This window comes from Petaurus breviceps, unplaced genomic scaffold (assembly GCF_028583685.1).
Source record: "Petaurus breviceps papuanus isolate PSGF00001 unplaced genomic scaffold, PetGlider_PUasm1.0 37, whole genome shotgun sequence".
Taxonomy (NCBI): Eukaryota; Metazoa; Chordata; class Mammalia; order Diprotodontia; family Petauridae; genus Petaurus; species Petaurus breviceps.
Genome location: NW_027186296.1, coordinates 92,169,805 through 92,187,245, shown reverse-complemented (window position 1 = coordinate 92,187,245; position 17,441 = coordinate 92,169,805). Strand labels below are relative to the sequence as shown.

Genomic DNA, 17,441 nt, shown 5'->3' with positions numbered 1-17,441 from the left:
CCATGTCAAGGGGTTTTCTATTCTAGATTCAAGAGGCATCTCAGTCTTTCTAACGCACAACATTCAGCATAGTAAAAAGAGGAGCATCCTGTTCGTTTGGAGGCTAAAGGGAAAATAAATTGGATGAGGGAGCTTACCTATACTATTCAGTGTCTAGTTACTTGGAAAATATCAGTGTCCATCTTACCTGATTGACCAGGGGGCGGGACACCTGATGGTCCTCTTGGGAGGCAGAGAAATACAGTCAGAACAGCCGCTTTGTTTCCCGCACATGGTTCTATGGCAATCGGTTTGGGAGCACCCTGAAAAAGAAGATCTATTTTAAGCAGGTATCATTATATAAAACTTACACATATATTATTTTATTATGACATAGCATAATATAGTGATAAAGAAGCTGGACTTGAAGCCAGGACGACCTAGGTTTGAACCCTTCCTTTGACAGTAACTGTGTGACCCTGGTTATGTCACTTAATTTCTTTTCTCATCTAGAGAATGGGCACAATACAATGCTAGCACCTAACTCATGAGGGTATTGTGAAAATGACATCATCATCATCACCATCATCATCAAATTAGCTCGTGCTTTATATGTAGTGCTTTAAGGCTTGCAAAGCATTTTATATTTGGTATCTTGTTTGACTGTCTCAATAAATCTGTGAAGCAGGCGCTATTGTTTTCCAATTGTAGAGATGAGGAAATTGAGGCTGAGAGAAGGACTTGCCCAGGGTCACATAATAAGAAATTATCTGAGGCAGGGTGTGTAGTCATATCTACATATTTCCCATTCCACCACTCTCTCCACTCTAGGTCTGACTGCCTTGTCATAACTTATATAATATATGCAAAGAATTTGGCGAAACTTAGAGTGTTACATAAATGTTATTCATGATAATTCTTTTAACCTTTATAATGTTCTAGAACTCCTTATATATGTTTGGTCTGTCTTCTCATTTGGATTTTTTACACATAGGGTTCTGTCTTCTACTTCTTCAAATTCTCAGTATATACTTAGTGTCATGTACACAGTAGGTAATAAATAAATATTTGTTAAATAAATTTGACTATACTCTATGTGTATTTAGTTGAGCTACAAATTGATGCAAAATAAGATGATTTCCCTCCAATCTCTTCTTTAGCCTGTAACATACTAAACAATACCTCTTATCTAATTAAATGATTACAAGTCGAAAGGACTCTTTTGGCAAGTTTTTATGGCAACTTATTCAGTGACATACATATTTAATAACTCCCCAAATGCACTTATATTAAGAATATGCCTGCAGGAATCAAGGGGGTTGCATGGATGTCTTCCCACTGAAATACCAAAGGAATCATGGGTTAAATACAATACCACCTTCCATGCTGTGAGTGTATAATTTTAGCTTAGAGATAGTGATTGAGGTAATACTATTCAAGTCACTCTGCATGAATTACCCTAGGGAGAAATATCAAAACCACATCTTTGGATAAAGACAAAATTAGGCACAAGAAGAAGATGATTTTGCTTTAATTATTGGGATTAATAACCTGTTTGGGTTTCTCCATTGATGCTAACTGACCTGTTCAGAAGTGTCTTAGTTAACTTGGATATACACCTATATATGTTAGACTGCTGCAGTTTCCTGAAAGTTTAACAAAGGAAGCATTAAAAATAAAATATGTCATTCTTCATGTAAAATTTAGACCGAAATTTTTGGTGACAATAGTTTTATGTGGTTATAAAAGGTTGTTCCTTTATAGCAGCATAAATCTCAGGTTTTAAAAATTATCATTATGCCAACACAGTATTGGAGTTTTCAAGATAAAGGCTAGTGACCACTAAAGAACTGTAGGTCATAAAAAATTTTCTGAGAAAATGTTATGAGGTCTGTAACTCCCATGGCTTACCTTTACTTATTTTGTATTAAGCAAAGTGATAGGTGTTTTCACAATCTGAACAAGTGTTTAATCTTTAGTAGCTTAGTTTTTAAAAGAAAAATTAGTTCAAAATTAACATAAAATTACATTTCTTCTTTCATAATATATGTGTGTATGCATATGTATTTGGAAGATATATTTGTCACATTCTGAGGCAAAAAAGGGGGAATACATTGTTTTGAATCATATTCCTAATCTATTAAACTTTATAATTACATGAAAAGTTTTATATAACTGTCAACTAAATTAAAAGGAATGATATATTATTAAAAGGGAACATATAAAAATAATTTTAAATAAGTGTGAAAACATAATTAATTCAAGTTTTGATCTTTTAGGGCCAGGAATTTTTCATTGTTTCTTTGTTTCCCAAAACCTACCACACTGGTCGACACATACTAGGCACTTGAGAAATGCTCAAAAACTGAATAGCAAAAGTCCCTGTGCCTTACTTAATAGTTCTATTATATACTATTGATGTTCTCTGTGTTTTTTGTGTGTGATAAAGTATAAAATCCATGGAAGGATGGTGGCTTGTTTTAGCATAAATTTCTTGTCAATACCTTTGCATAGAGGAGGGTATTTAATAAATATTTGTTTAGTTCACCTAAGATTTCTAAATGCTCCTTATATGGAAAAGCAATCACTGATTCTATTTAGTTAGACTTTAATAAACAATAACTTGTTATTTCTACCTTCCTGTTGGACTAAATATTATATTTGAAATAATGATGTTATTAATACACATGTAACAGTGATCAGGACCAATTGTGTATGTTCCCTCTTCTTTCCCCAACAAACTGGATGAGATCACAGGATATGGACCTTTGTCTGAAGGCTACCTTCTAGGGAGACAGACATGAACCCTCAACTCTTACTGAGGGCACCCTTCTGATTGGTCCTCAATGAGTAGCCTTGCCTCTGAGATTACTGATCACTGCGTGTCAGGGTAGGGAGAGGGAATGAATTCTTGTTGGAACCACAGGTCTTCCCCATTAGTATAGAAACCCCTTAAGAGAAGAGATTATTTCATTTATGTACTTGTAGCTCCAGTGTAGTAAGTAACACAAAGCTTTACACATTCTACAATCTTAAAAGGAATCTAAATGGTGCAATGGATAGAGTGCTGGACTTGGAATATGGAAAACTTGAGTTTAAATATGGCCTCAGACACATACTAGCTGTGTGCTCCAGGGCATTCAGCTTTGCCTCAGTTTGCCTGTGTTTCTTCATCTATAAAATGAGCTGGAGAAGCTAATGGCAAACCTCTACAATATTTCTGCCAAGAAAACCCTAAATGGGGGCATGGAGAGTAGGACATGACTGAAAATGACTGAGTAACAACAAACGGTCTATAGACATGATATCATACGGGTCATATATGACATGGCTCAAAGCTTTTTGTTTCCTTTTCCTGTTCTTTTTATCCCTTGGAATTCCAGACAATGGCACAGAAACTATCTGGGAATGCTGGTAGTATTTCTCCCATTTTCCATCCAATCCAGGAGCAGAAAACTATGGTGAGCTTCCTATGCTTATCCATGTATCTATCCTAAATGGAATTCATAGATCTTGAGATCCTTCTTGGATCTCTTCTCTCTTTCTGTTTCTTTTGAGACCAGGTCAGAGATTAATGTGGACTAATTCAGAATGGATTTTTCTATGCAAGTTCAAGTGTTTTCAGTTTCTTGTGAAACTGAGAGTTCCCTAGTTGGAATCAGGTACTGATCTCCTGGAAGTGGATTTCCTTAAGACCCTACTGATTGGAGAGGGATTTGACATTAAGAGATGGAAAAGATCTTAGAGGCTATAGAATCCAACACTTTAATTTTGCAGATATGGAACTGAGGCCCACAAAAGGGAAAGTGACTTGATTAGGGTAACAAATGATCTTGAAAAAAATGCTGCAGAACTAGGATATTAAACCAGATCCTCGGCCCCCAAGTCTAGGCTGCCTTCTACCCTCCAGCTGAAGGAATGCAGTCATATAATGGAAGGTGATGGCAGACAGAAGGGATGTGACCCTTGCCAAGTTTACTGTTGCCAGGAATTGCTCAAGTGGGGCAGGACTCAGGCGACTGAAAAAATATTTACTCAGCAAACCCTTATAGTGTCTTCACATTTTGAGAATAGTCTAATTTGAGTGTTTTACATTCTGAATTTGTTCATGGGCTCCTGGGACCCTTTTGTGTTTTAAGCATCTTCTGTTGTGTGTGAAATAAAGGTGTAATACCTATGTTGTACTTTGAGTTCTTTTTGGTGGTTGGATAGCGATACCCACATTTGGCAGTCTAGACAAGAGACATACCTAAGCTGCTTTTAGAGATGATTCTAGATTAACTCCAGGCGGAGGTGTGAAACAAACAAACAAAAAGGAAACTGACTCATTGGGGGCCAGTTCTGAGGATATCATAGATACAAGTGAACCTAGAACCTTGGGGAAATGGGAGGAAAAAGTGGGATGGGGTTGTGCTACCAATTACAGATAAATAAAAATAAATAATGTCAGTGACTAAAATTAAAGCTGAATTAATTGAATTAAATAATTCAATTGTTATAAACAAAAAAAGTTAAGAAATAAAATTCTTTCCTGTTTAGGGGATTTGGGATAACAAATATGGTGATGTAGCAAGTAGAATATAATCTATCAAAGGACTTTCATATTTAAAAATTTTTTAAATAAAGGATTTAAAAATATTGATCATTTTATCCACATCCAGAGAAAGAACTGATATAGTCTGAATGCAGATACAAGCATATTATTTTCCCTTTATTTTTTGGGGGGGTGGTGGTATCACATTTCACAATATGCTAAAAAGGAAATGTTTTGCATGTTGCACTTGTATAATCTATATCAAACCACTTACTATTTCAAGGAGGGGGAAGTATGGGGCAAAGGAAAGAATTAGAACTCAAAATTTAAAAAATGAATGTTAAAAATTGTCTTTATATGTAATTGGGAAAAATAAAATGTTAAAAAAAACACTGAGCATTGATCAACTTTATTTTTTAATTATAGAGGAAAAAGGTAATAGAGGAAAAATGTGACAAATAGCCTACAGCACTTAAAAGCAAGAAATGCAGAGGCAATGAAACTCTTTGCAATATATCAACAATTGAAATGGCCATCAAGTGGAAGAGTACAATATAGTAGTCCTGGGAAGGTCAATAAATTAAGAGAATGGTGGCTGCCACTTTTGCCTGTGGCTCCCTTCAAGATAATTATGTAACATAACTATTATTATATAGATCATATTTGCATTTCTCTACCAAAATTTTCACAAAAGAAAATTAACCAAAGAAATGTTATCTACTAATTACAATAAAAAAAAAAAACTAGTGGTTAATGCTTTCCTATTTCAAACTCTATCCTAATTAGTTCAAAGAAAGATGTTCAAAGAAAGATATAATTTGCTTTATAGAATTTTAACACCAGAAACCATTTTTTAATCATTTAACTTTGCAACAGAAAAGTATGGAAAGAAAACTAATATTTCTGATAACCCGAGGTTTGTTGGTTAACAAAAACAATGCGATCACGAATCAAGTTCATTTCACAATGATATAAACTGCTTGCTGAAAGGTGCAATTTATTGTGCATTTTTCATAGTTGCCTTTAAAAGTGATAAGGAACAGGTTTGCCTACAGCACTTAGCAACCAGGATCTACTCAGGCTTTCTTAGGTCTGGTGAGCAGAAAACAACCAGAATTAAACAGTGCCAGAAAAAAATCAATAACAGTTTTACAATTAGTAGCCCCTGTATTAAGCATAAATTTCTTTTCCAAAGCACTTGCTCAGTACATTCCAATGTGGTATGGGTTATATTTTATTTTGTTTATACCTAGTATTTTATTTTCAAATCCCCCTTTTTGGCATATACAATATGCTTAAACAATGCAGATATGGATTTCAGCATGTAGTGCCTAATTATACAAATGAATGACCAGAAAACTTGCTGAGGTTTTCAATGTATTCCTTAAGCCCCTTAGCAAGTTTCTTCTGAAGACAAAACCTGGAAACCCTTAGATGGTTTCCCACTGAACTGTTGCCATTTATCACTATGCATTTAGAGTATATTAAAGGCTGAACTCAAGTGCTAATTGTTTCATGAAGTATATTCTAACTCCCTCATTTGCTAAGACTCTCCTTCTCCAATTTACTTTAAAATTCATTTACTATATATTTACTCGTCTCTGCACATGTTGTTCCCCCCACCCCCCAGGAAAGTAAAAGTTTCTTGAGGGCAAGGGATCATATCATTTTTATTGCCTCTTCTTTTCTCCTTAGATTCATTGGAGTAAATGAATGTACTAAGTAAGTGAAGAATGCTCATGCCCCCCCCCCCTTGGAAATTCTCATATATGAGGGCTTGATGTGGTTTTTTATTAAATCCCACAGACTGAGAATAATCAATTCGATCTCCCCAGATTGCTATGAAACAGGCCACTGTAGATCCCCAATTAAGTACTTCAATTGGCAAGAACTCCAATTTTTTCTTGGCTGTGACTTATTGTAGGTGTAGTTTGTAAGCTCTTTTAAATTTGAACCCTGAAGGGAGTATAAGAGAGAAGAGATTCTAGGGAGGCCATTCAAGAAAATATCTGGTTGATAACTCTGTCAATAAACACTTATTAAGTGCCTTCTATGTGCCAGGCACTGTGCTAAGCACTGGGGTAACAGAGAAAGGCAAAGTACAGATTGTGTCTTTTAGTCTATTTCTAGTTATTTAGTTTCCATGTAAAACTCTGTACAAATTAGAGAGCAAAAAAAAATGCAAAGTAACCATAGTGAGTTATCTTGAGAACTTGTAATGTGACCTCATTCCCTCAGCTTTGCTACCTCAGCATGGATTAACTTCAGCATATTGATAGTATATGATGGTATGTGATAATTTTCCATTACAGCAATGGGCTATGACCAGGAGTTTGGGGTTCTAGCCCAAACTCTGTCCTGGCTTACTGCAATCCTGAGGAAGGCTTTCTGGGCTTCAATTTCTCACCAATGAGGAAGTATGTAGTAAGTGATCTTTGATGTGCCTCCTACCACTAAATTTCTCTGATTTTGTGGAAGATGAACAAACCAGTAGATTGTGTGAAAGGTTTGAGACACTCATATTCTTTGAAAACTAATATTTAATTTGAATACTGGAGGCCTTGAAAGTTTCAATCCTATGGAATATTTTTCTTCTTCTACACAGGCACTTTAAGTAGTATATCTAATTTTTAAAGTATATTATTATACTACATGATGAATATATTGTATAAGACTAAGTGGCCACCATCGCATGCCAAAAAAGCAATTAGAAAATTGAATCAAGAAATTAAGGATTAATGTGGCTGTGTTATACCTGTCAGCAGTAATAAGTGTTTTGACAAGAATAGAATAAAGTTTGACACTCTGCACAAATACTGATCTGATATATGAGTGAAATATTAAAAATGCAAACAACTGCACATTAATCATTTTAACATCTCCTAACTAAAACACTTTTAATGGTATTCCGATCAGAATTCTTCTATAAATAAAAATGAGTCTTTTCCAGAAGCTTGCATAACTTAGTATTTGCCACTTAATGAGTATTTATATTGATATAAAAATGTAGTTTTTAGTCACATTAGTAAAGTAGAATTAATTTAGCAAGTATTCAAGGCAGCTAGCCTGTTGTCCGTTCGCAGTTAATCAAGTGTCTTTTCCCTATAGAATCAAGGGAGACCAAGTACGGAGACCAAGTATTTCAAAAATGGGTTCTTTAGTTTCAGCAGAAATCATTTGCTTTCTTCAGTTTGCTTTCCACTTTTCAGGAAATGGTATAAGGGAGAAAGGCATGTGATAGTCTTGCTCGAAAGGAGAAGAGCTCGTATTAATGAAAGAAATTAAGCTGATCTACACTTTCAGAAACAGGGTTAGGCTGCATTAGAAGTCCATTCAAAGGGAATAATGTATTACACAAGGGAAAAAGGGAAGGAATAAAACAGAATATTCACAGGCTCAGGATGTTTCAGTCCAGTTTGCAAAAGTATGACAATTGTAAACTTCATTTTTACCTTATCTTAAGGATTTCTCCTTTTAATTAAAGTTTTTCCATGTATAATGGAAATCTGAGTGTGTATTGTATTTACATCACGGTGTTGGCAAGGTCTCTGTTATAAACTCGATCAGATGCTTTTTTGGAGTAGAGGACATTTAGTATTTTGGATTTCCAAACTCTTAAGAAGGGAAGAAAAATGAGTTGCTGTTGTCGTTTCTTTTTTTTGTTTACAGTAAAATCTCTTTAGGAAATGTTGTTGAATGATTATAGTGCTCTGATTCTGTTGATATGTTTTAGAGCTCCAAATGACTATTTATTCTTAATGGTCCTTAAAAACGGTTCCCTTCTTTCTTAACACTTTAAAAAATTATAAATGAAACCCTATAGTTATCACATATTCACAGTCCGTGTTATACTTTGTTACCTTCCAAAAGCTCCCAAGTGCAATGAAGGGATGTATAATGGCTATAAATAGACAGCAGCATGTTACCAACAATATCTTAAAAACAAAATACAGCAGCAAGTATGTTATTTAGGAGATGTGTGACCAGAAAAGGAAGTGGGCTGGTCAGGTAACGAGAGAGATAATGGATGACTAGTCTACGTACTGTATTGGCACCTATGCAACATTAAAAATCCTATAGGAAAAGAGCCTTTATGACAATGGGTGGACCCCTCTGGTGTATTTATAGGAGGATATACCCAAGTTATGGAGAAGAAGTCATGAAGAGGTTACTGTCTGCACTGCTATTTTTCTTTGTAACTCTAAGGCTTAGCACATAGTAAGCACTAAATAAATGTTTCTTCATTTGAGTTAGAATAGGAAGTCCAGTAATGAGATCATGGATCCATTACATACGGAAGTCCAGCTTTACTGCATTTAGAAAGTCCTTCTTGGCTTAGTGTATCATGTAGTTAATGAATTCTACAGTTATTTAAAAGTATAATAGAAACAACTCATTGATAATCTGAAAGCATGTACTTACCATATTGTTGTTATCTGGGAGATTTAATTTATTAGGCAAGTTACCTAATATAAGCTACCCCTGGCCATCTGGTAGATCTAACTTAAGCCTCTCCTCTAAAAAGCATCCCTTGATTTAATCTTGGTTACCCTAAGAACTTCTTATTCAACTATCCCTTAAGCACTTTTGTATATAGCCTTGATTGTACTATACACATTGTTCATGCCATGTTGCAATACTTTCCATAAATTTGTATGTGCTTGTTCTTTATCTTGCAATCAATATGTAGTTTCCTGAGATTATTTTTTTTGAAGAATGCAATGTGATGATAGGCAAACAAGACAACACATTTTAACCAAAAGACCAATCTCTTATAGAAGATTGGGTAGATAAGGCATCTTTGTGTTTATTTATCAGTCTTTCTCAATATACATACATGTCTTATACCTATATATACATATATTATTACACATATGAACATATATGTATATGTGTTTATAAAGGTATAAAAGATAACAAATATGATATTTGGATAGACTGAGAATCATTGAGATCCACATAATATCTACTGGTTGGCAAAAAAAAGGTTGAAAGTTGCAGCTAGCTAGTGTTTGGGGGCTAATTGCAGAGATGTTGCCAGATTTCCTGGATGCAGGGAGGCTAGAATTCTTTATGATGGGCACTTCATAAAGGGTAAAGGGTAAGTGATTCAGGCAGAGTACTATCTGCAGGCTGATTCTAAGCTCTCTGTTTCCTTCTCTCTCAGGCCAGAAGGCTCTACAATTTAGATCTTGGTGTAGGTGAGAAGATAAGTTCTAGTTGCCACTTAACCTCATTCAAATCATAGGTAAAGAGCAGAGAGTCCTTTGCCACATTGAGCCAAAGTAAGTATTCAAAGGCTACAGATCATGAAATAGTAATTTCAGTAGGTAACTCAATTTTCATTTTCTAAACAGACCCACTGAAAAGACTCTCCTACAATATCTTTACCTTGGTTTACAATCTTTTCCAGCCTCATCTCATATCAAGACTCATACTCATATCAAGAGTAAAATTTAAAAATTATCAACCTAGAAAACTCCATGATAATCCAGATCACAATCCATTCTTAAAATTCAATTTTATTTTTAGTTCTGAATTCTCTCTTTCCTTTCCCCTCCTTCCTTAAATGAGAAAGTAAGAAAAACAAAAGTTGTTACAAACAATACCAAAAAAGCAAAGCACAGCACTCCTGCACAGGTTTTATTATTTTAAAATTTCAATTGGCAGAAGTCCACAATACTATAGAATCCAAGACTTAGAAGGGGCCCTTATTGGTCATCGAATCCAGCCTCCCACATAATGTCAGAAATCCTTCTATAATCTCCATTATAGATCGTCATTTATATTACAGTGTGTTCCAGTGTTCAAGAGGGAGTGTAGAATGGATCACACAAGACTAAGACTGCCTTGCTATCTCAGGCTCAGTGAGAAGTTCTTTGGGTAATCATATTTATGAAGTCATAGCCTAAGCCCCAATCTAGTGCTTTTTCTAACAATAGACTAGGCAGAAATCATACATCAAATGGCAAAGCTCTTCATTAGGATGCAATAGTAAAGTAAATAATTAGGTAAAATAAAATGGTACAGACACAATATGTTTGCCTCCTTCCCCATATACAATTTATATGGGAATGGGAGAGGCAACAAACACCAGATAACTCATACCTTGAGTTCCACTGCAACTCGAACATATAAGTGGAAAGAACATAGGAATTTGAACTTAAAGACCAGTATGTAACTCTTTTTAGCTCTGTTACAATGGGGAAGGTGTTTAAGGTTCATGATACTCATTTCACTACCTACTTTACATAGGTATTGAAAGTAAAACACTATGTAGACACTAAAGCACTATAGAAAAATGAGTTATTCTAGTGATTGGTCAATCTATTATTTTAAAGGCAAATAATTGTTCTATTGTGCTCTTTTGAATAATTTAAATTGTGACAAAAATTTTCCTCATATTTAGATTAAAATCTGTTTCCTATCCACTGGTACCAGCTTTGTCCTCTGGAGACAGGCAGAATAAATCTAATCCCATTTTAGCAGGAGACTATAGATATTGGAAGATAATTATCATGCTCTCTCTCTTAAACATATTTTCCAGCCAAACATTTCCACTTCCTTCAGCTGTTCCTTATATGGAATTATGTCCAGTGCTCTCACCATTCAAATGGTCTTTCGGGGATGCATTGAATTTACCAATGTTTTTCCTAAAATGTGGTACCTAGAACTGAATACAAAACTGCAAGGGTGGCCTGAACAGAGCATAACACAGAAGGTCTATTAAGGGCCTTGATACAAAATTGACTTTTAGCAAACTTTTCTATAGCAGTATCTCAAAAGGCTCTTTTTTAACCTCTTGGCCAAATCCGTTACATAGAGTGAATATTAAATTAAAACGTTTATACCTGGGACTGCAATCATAAAAGAACTAAATCAAGAAGTACTGTGAAAACTGTCAGCAGAGGGAATAAAAGTGCAGATTTTGCAATATTCTTAATGTAGTACCAAATGTTAATAACCCTAGCATAACAAATGACTTTCTACCAAGATTATTATACTGATCACTGCCTACTGAAAGTGGGAAAAATACAGATGAAATCTTGAAATTAAGGTAATAATTCCTGTTGTCTATTCACTATATCAAAAGACTACATAATCTTCCTTGTTTTGAACTTTAAAAGAATCAATTGTTCCCAGTTGAATTTTCAGGGAGATAATCATATATAGTATAATGAGTTTGGGCTATACCTCGGAAGACTTGAATGCTGGGTCTCACATTGATTAGTTGGGCAATCTAAGGAAAAAATTGCCCCATCTTTGAGCCTCAGTTTCCACTTTGGGAAATTAAAAATTATATCCCCTCTCTACTTCATGGATCTGTTGTGAGTTCACATAGGATAATTCAACAAATATTTAAGTATCCACTCTGAGTGAAGTACAGGGGACACAGAAAGTAAATATACCTGCTTTTAAGGATCTTACACTGTGATGGGACAAAGGATAAGCACACAACTCTGCTATAAGGAAGAATGAAATAAATAGAGAGATAGATATATGAAGGCATTTTTTAAAAAGGAAAGTGGGGTGTTATTATTGTTATGCAGATAGTCAAAGTAATTTTTATGTGCTAGAAAGCTTTAAACATTTTTTGATGGAACTTTTCCTAGAATATATCATAGGCTTCCTGTCTTGGTACGATATATGAAGTATAAATTAACTTTCAATGCCAGTTCATTTTAGTGATAGATATTCATTATGAATATCATCTATTGTGATATTATATCGACAAGGCTGTGGATACAAATTTAGACACAGGTTAGAGGGCTGGGTTGGGCTTATTCCTTGGGGTCCCGAGGTTCCTGTTAGATCTTCTTCTTCTGGAGAACTGGTAACTAGTCCTCTAATAAGACTCTTAAAAGTTAGTGTGCACAATATTGGAGAAAAACCATACTTTCCTGGTATGATTAAATTCATTTTATGTCTTTCTAGTTATGCCTAATTATATAAAAAGTACGACATTTAAGTCTCATGTCAAAACAAAAAGCAATCCAGTTAATTACCATGATACTGAAATGTAAATGTTATATACCTAAAAAGCTATTTAATAATTTTAACAAATATGTGCTGTATGGAAGGCATAGGAATTTTTGTACTTTTTGAGACATGAATCATTTAACTTAGGGAATTTTAAAAATAAAAGTAATATTCCTCAGTATAGACATTAGGTTCAATATCCCAGTAGGGGCTTTGAAGCATTTGAGGAAATGTTGTTTTGTACTACTGAAGGAAGGAGCCCTAAGAGTTAATACATCATCCCTAGAAAGCAATAGGCAATTTAATCCTAACATTTAATTTTTTTGTTGTTGTAATTGATTTGCTCATCAAATGAGTATGAAGCACCATGGGTACTCCAGTTCATTTATAGGAAAAATTCAAAGTCATGGGAAGAAAAATCAAATGGAATTAACCCTAGTGTGTATCTACATGTAGTGGAAAGCCACAATAACACTTCTTTGGTGAAATTCCTCTGAAATATGGGGGTGGGGAAGGAGATTGTCAAGTATTTGTTCAACTCTTTGGTAAAAAATAATTCCCTGAATTTCCTGGATTGCAAAAAAGGTGATCGAACAGTTACCATATGGTACCAACCCCTGAACTACAGTGGCAGAATTATTAACAAAGAAAAAGGGCATATAGATGGTTGCTTCTCCCAGGCTACTTTTTTGAATGTCTACATGGCAGACTCTTTAGTCACTCATCTCTCTCTCCTGTAGGACTGGATTACTCCATTTTACTTACAAAGATAATACTACTTAATCAAAGGGTCCATGATCTCTCTGTACAGCTTGTTGTGGGCCAAGATGATAGTGGAACTGGGGTGGCTTGGGTTAACCCCTATTCTTCTAAACCACTTACAAGTGTACTCCCTGGGAAAGGAATTGTTTCTCTGAACCCTCAGGGTCTGAGTGATCCATTACATCAGATGTAGAACAATGACCAAGACATTCCTGCAACTGTGGAGAATAAAACTCCCTAATGCTTTGGTAGATGGTTTCATTAGTTTTTGTGGCTGAAAAAAACTTATCATTTTAAAGTGAGCTTCCTAAGGTTAAATCTATCCAAACCCACTGAAGCTAGTTCTTGCATGACAGATCTTCAGTCTATCTTGGATCCATGGACCTCAAGCCTTTCCAGTTCAGTGGGACCTTACTCTTCCAGGCACAGCCATTGAGAACCCAGGGTCTACTCCAAGCCACAAGGAAGAGGGCTCTAGTGTAACGCCATCATTCTAATGAAAACATTAAAATCATAATCAAGTTTTTCAGAACACATTTTTTAGAAGTAAATAAGATGCTGCATTGGTTGGAAAGTTCAGGGTGAAAAGTCACCCAAGATGCTCAGCTGCCTCACAGCTGGAATGTTAAAACAACAAAACTATGTGCTCTGGGCAGATAGCTGTATTTTGAACATAGTTTATCAAGGCAGACTTATTTTTTTTCTTCTCTGTAGATCTAATCCAAACAGCTGAAAAGCAGTCTTTTTACCTCTCTGCTCTCTCCACAATGTACCTAACTCAGCACTCCTTGCATCGCCTGTGGAAGTTTAGGAGAAAGGGAAGGAGGACAAGATGGAATTGGGCTGCAGATGGGGCTGGGTAGAGCTGTAGTGCTTTAGCTCCAGTCATCACCAATTTCTGGTCTCAATATGGGGTCTACTTAGTTGATCTAATGGTACTGCTTAGCATTCATCTCTGGTTTCAGATGTTTTTAGTCAAACAATTTGACCATATTAACTTAGCCACCTCAACAGACTTTGCATTAAAAAATGCAACATATCAGGGTGAATAAAATATCTCCCAAATTCAGTTTTCTCCTAAAGCTCTTTGTTCATTGCAACTGAAAATTAATGACCAGTGCCTGTGAAATGATCCTTCCTCTGGTTAGACTCACACTGCTTTACTAACTCCCTCTTGGTCCTACTAATTATCTAATTGATTAAGCCTTTGAGGAACCTTCTGTCACTGGGTGTGGTCCATTACACACATCTGGCTTTTTATTCTTTTCTTTTTTTAAAAGAGACACTGTAGATTAATTAAAATAAGCCAAGTAGAAATGCAGAAAACAATAGGGAAAACTTTTGGTCTTTTACAAACCAGTCTTTAACAGAAAAGCCAGAAAATGTTTCTGTGTTGAATTTCTTTCTGAGCTATTTTGGAAATGATTATGAAGTGCCATATTGAATGCATCAGAATGAATCCTGATGCCCTAGAACATTTCCCCTTACTATGATGGTGCTAGGAACCGCATTCCTAGGGGAGATAAGGCATACGTCATATGGCAGGGCTAATATGCCAAAGAAGGATTGGGGATAATTCATTTACCTTATGGGGAGTTAACATCAAACCAAAAGCAGCTGACTTGTGAAATAGTTTTGTTAAAATAGTTATAATACTTGAAATTTTGAAACTCAGAGAGGCAAATTTAATTTAAGTGAATATTTACATGTTACTTTGTATCTATTATATGATGCATTATACCATATTGAAAATCACTAGTCATAATTATTTTAGGTCTAGAGAGATGTCTCCATTATCCACTGTAAGTTGTAACACCAGTCAGGCTCTGAGGTGGTTCTTCCTCTGCTTATGGCAGTCATTCCATTAGAAATGTTTTCTTTACTAAACCAGAAATGGAAATAAGCTAATTTCATTTTCTTCCTTTGGGCAACCACTTTGCAAATAATTCAATCAACAAATATTCATTTTGTTGTTCAGTAATTTTTCAGTTGTGGCCAAATCTTTGTAAACCCTGTTTGGAATTTTCTTGGCAAAGATACTGAATACAGATGAGGAACTGAAGCAAACAGTGTTAAGTGACTTGCCCAGGGTCTCATAGCTAATAAGTATCTTAGGCTGGATTTGAACTCGTGAAGATGAGTCTGCCTAATTCTAAGCCCAGTGCTCTATTCACTGTACCACCTAGCTGCCCAAGTTTTCATTAAGCTCCTATTATATGCCAAGTGTTGGGGATACAAGTAAGTACAAATTAATATAACAATTTCTACTTGAAAGGATTCAGTGGGAGAAACAAGCACGTACACAATGCATATGTACAAACATATGTATAAGTATACATATATAAGCACATATGCACATGTAGCATATATGTAGATTGAATAAATTTTAAAAAACAGTTAAATATAAGGTTGTTTGGGAGGCTAAGTGTACTAGCAGTTGGGAGGACCAGGAAAGACTTCATGCACATGATGTTTGAGTTCTGTCTTAAAGGAAGAGAGGAACTCTCTGAGGTAGATGTAAGAGGGAAATATATTACAGGTTATGTAGGGTAGCCAGAGAAAAGGCAAGGAGGTAGGAGATGAAGTACATTGTATAGAAAACGGAGAAAAGGCCAACTTGGCAGCCTCACTGAATGTAGGAGGGGGAGTAATGCCCAATGAGGCTGGGAAAATAGAATGGAGCCAGGCTGTGAAGGGCTTTAAAAGCTAAACAGAGGATTTAATATTTGATCCTAGAGGCAAGAGGAAGCTACGAAGTTGGCTGAGTAGGGAAGCCACCCGCTCAGGTCTGCCCTTAAGGAAATTATTTTGGCAGCAGTGTATAGGATGGGTTGGAGTGGTGAGAGATTTAGGGCAGGGAGACCAATTTTGAGGTAGATGTAATAATCAAGATGAGAGTTGATGAGTGCTTGAACTGAGGTGGTAGCTGTGTGAATGGAGAGAAGCAATCAGATTTGAGAGATGTGGTAGAGATAGAAACAGCAAGATTTGGCAACTGATAGAATATGTGGGGTGAAGGAGAGGGAGGAGTTGGGTTTAATGCCGAGGTTACAAACCTTTGGAACTGGAAGGATGGAAGTGTCTTTAATAGAAATAGAGGAGTGTGGAAGAGGAAAAGATAAATATAAAGATAATGAGTTCAGTTTTGGACATGATAAGTTTGCAAACAGTTGCCCTTATTTTAAAAACAGAATGACAAACTCCTTGCTATTTCTTTTTACTAGGTCAAGAGCTCCGTAAAACAATGGATGTGCTACTAAATCCCATATGGTACTTCTTTTCTCTTTAAAAAATGATAATAAAGTGCCCTAAAATGAAATGTTTTTACTAGGAAATATGGTGCAATAGAAAGAGCACTGAATTTTTTAAGCCAAGATCCTGCTCTATGATGAAGGCTAACCACTCTTCATGCTCAAAAAGTCCATTCTATCCTGTTGCTTCCAACATGTCGCCCTCTCTTTCATCATGACATATCACTTCTTTTCAATCTCTCCTGGCCTATTGGCTCCTCCTATGGACTACAAATATGCCCATGTCTTCCCTATTAAAAAAAATCCACTTGATTCTTTTATCGCCGATAACTACAGCCCTATACCTCTTCTCTCCTTTTTGGCTAAACTCCTTGAGAAGGTGATCTACAATAGATGCTTCCACTTTCCTCATGCTCTCTTAACTTATCTTTACACTGAAACTACACTTTCCAAAGTAACCTATCTTTAATTGTCAAATTCTTTGGCTGTTTTTCAAGTCTCATTCTCTTCAACTTCTCTGCAGCCTTTGACAATGTTGTTCATGTTATCCTTGGTTCTCTCTAGGTTTTCTGGTCATCACTCTCTCTTGGTTCTCCTCCTAGCTATGTGACTAGTTTCTCAGTGACTTTTGTTGGATCTTCATCTAAATCATTTGTTCTAACTGTAATAATCCCATCAAACTCCAACCTGGGCCCCTTTCTCTTCTCCATTTCTACTATTTTACTTGGTGATCTCATCAACTCCCATGGATTTAATTACCATCTTTATGCTAATGTTCTTAAATCTACCTATCTTGCCCAAACCTCTCTCCTGACCTCCATTCTCACATGTTGAGTTTGCAAACAGCTCCTCTTGTTTTAAAAATAGCAAAAATGACTAACTCCTTGCTATTTTTCTTTTCTAGGTTAAATCTGCCTTTTGGATATCTTGAGCTA

General features: G+C 35.6%; 1 protein-coding gene across 1 annotated transcript in view; it reads right to left on the bottom strand.

Moving 5' to 3' along the window:
- The window catches only part of ATRNL1 (attractin like 1), a 1,293,617-nt gene that overhangs the window by 138,046 nt on the left and 1,138,130 nt on the right, over positions 1 to 17,441 (bottom strand). The window contains exon 28 of the mRNA XM_069099032.1: positions 188 to 302. Within this exon, the coding sequence (XP_068955133.1) occupies positions 188 to 302 (115 nt within the window). The remainder of the gene's footprint in view (positions 1 to 187; positions 303 to 17,441) is intronic.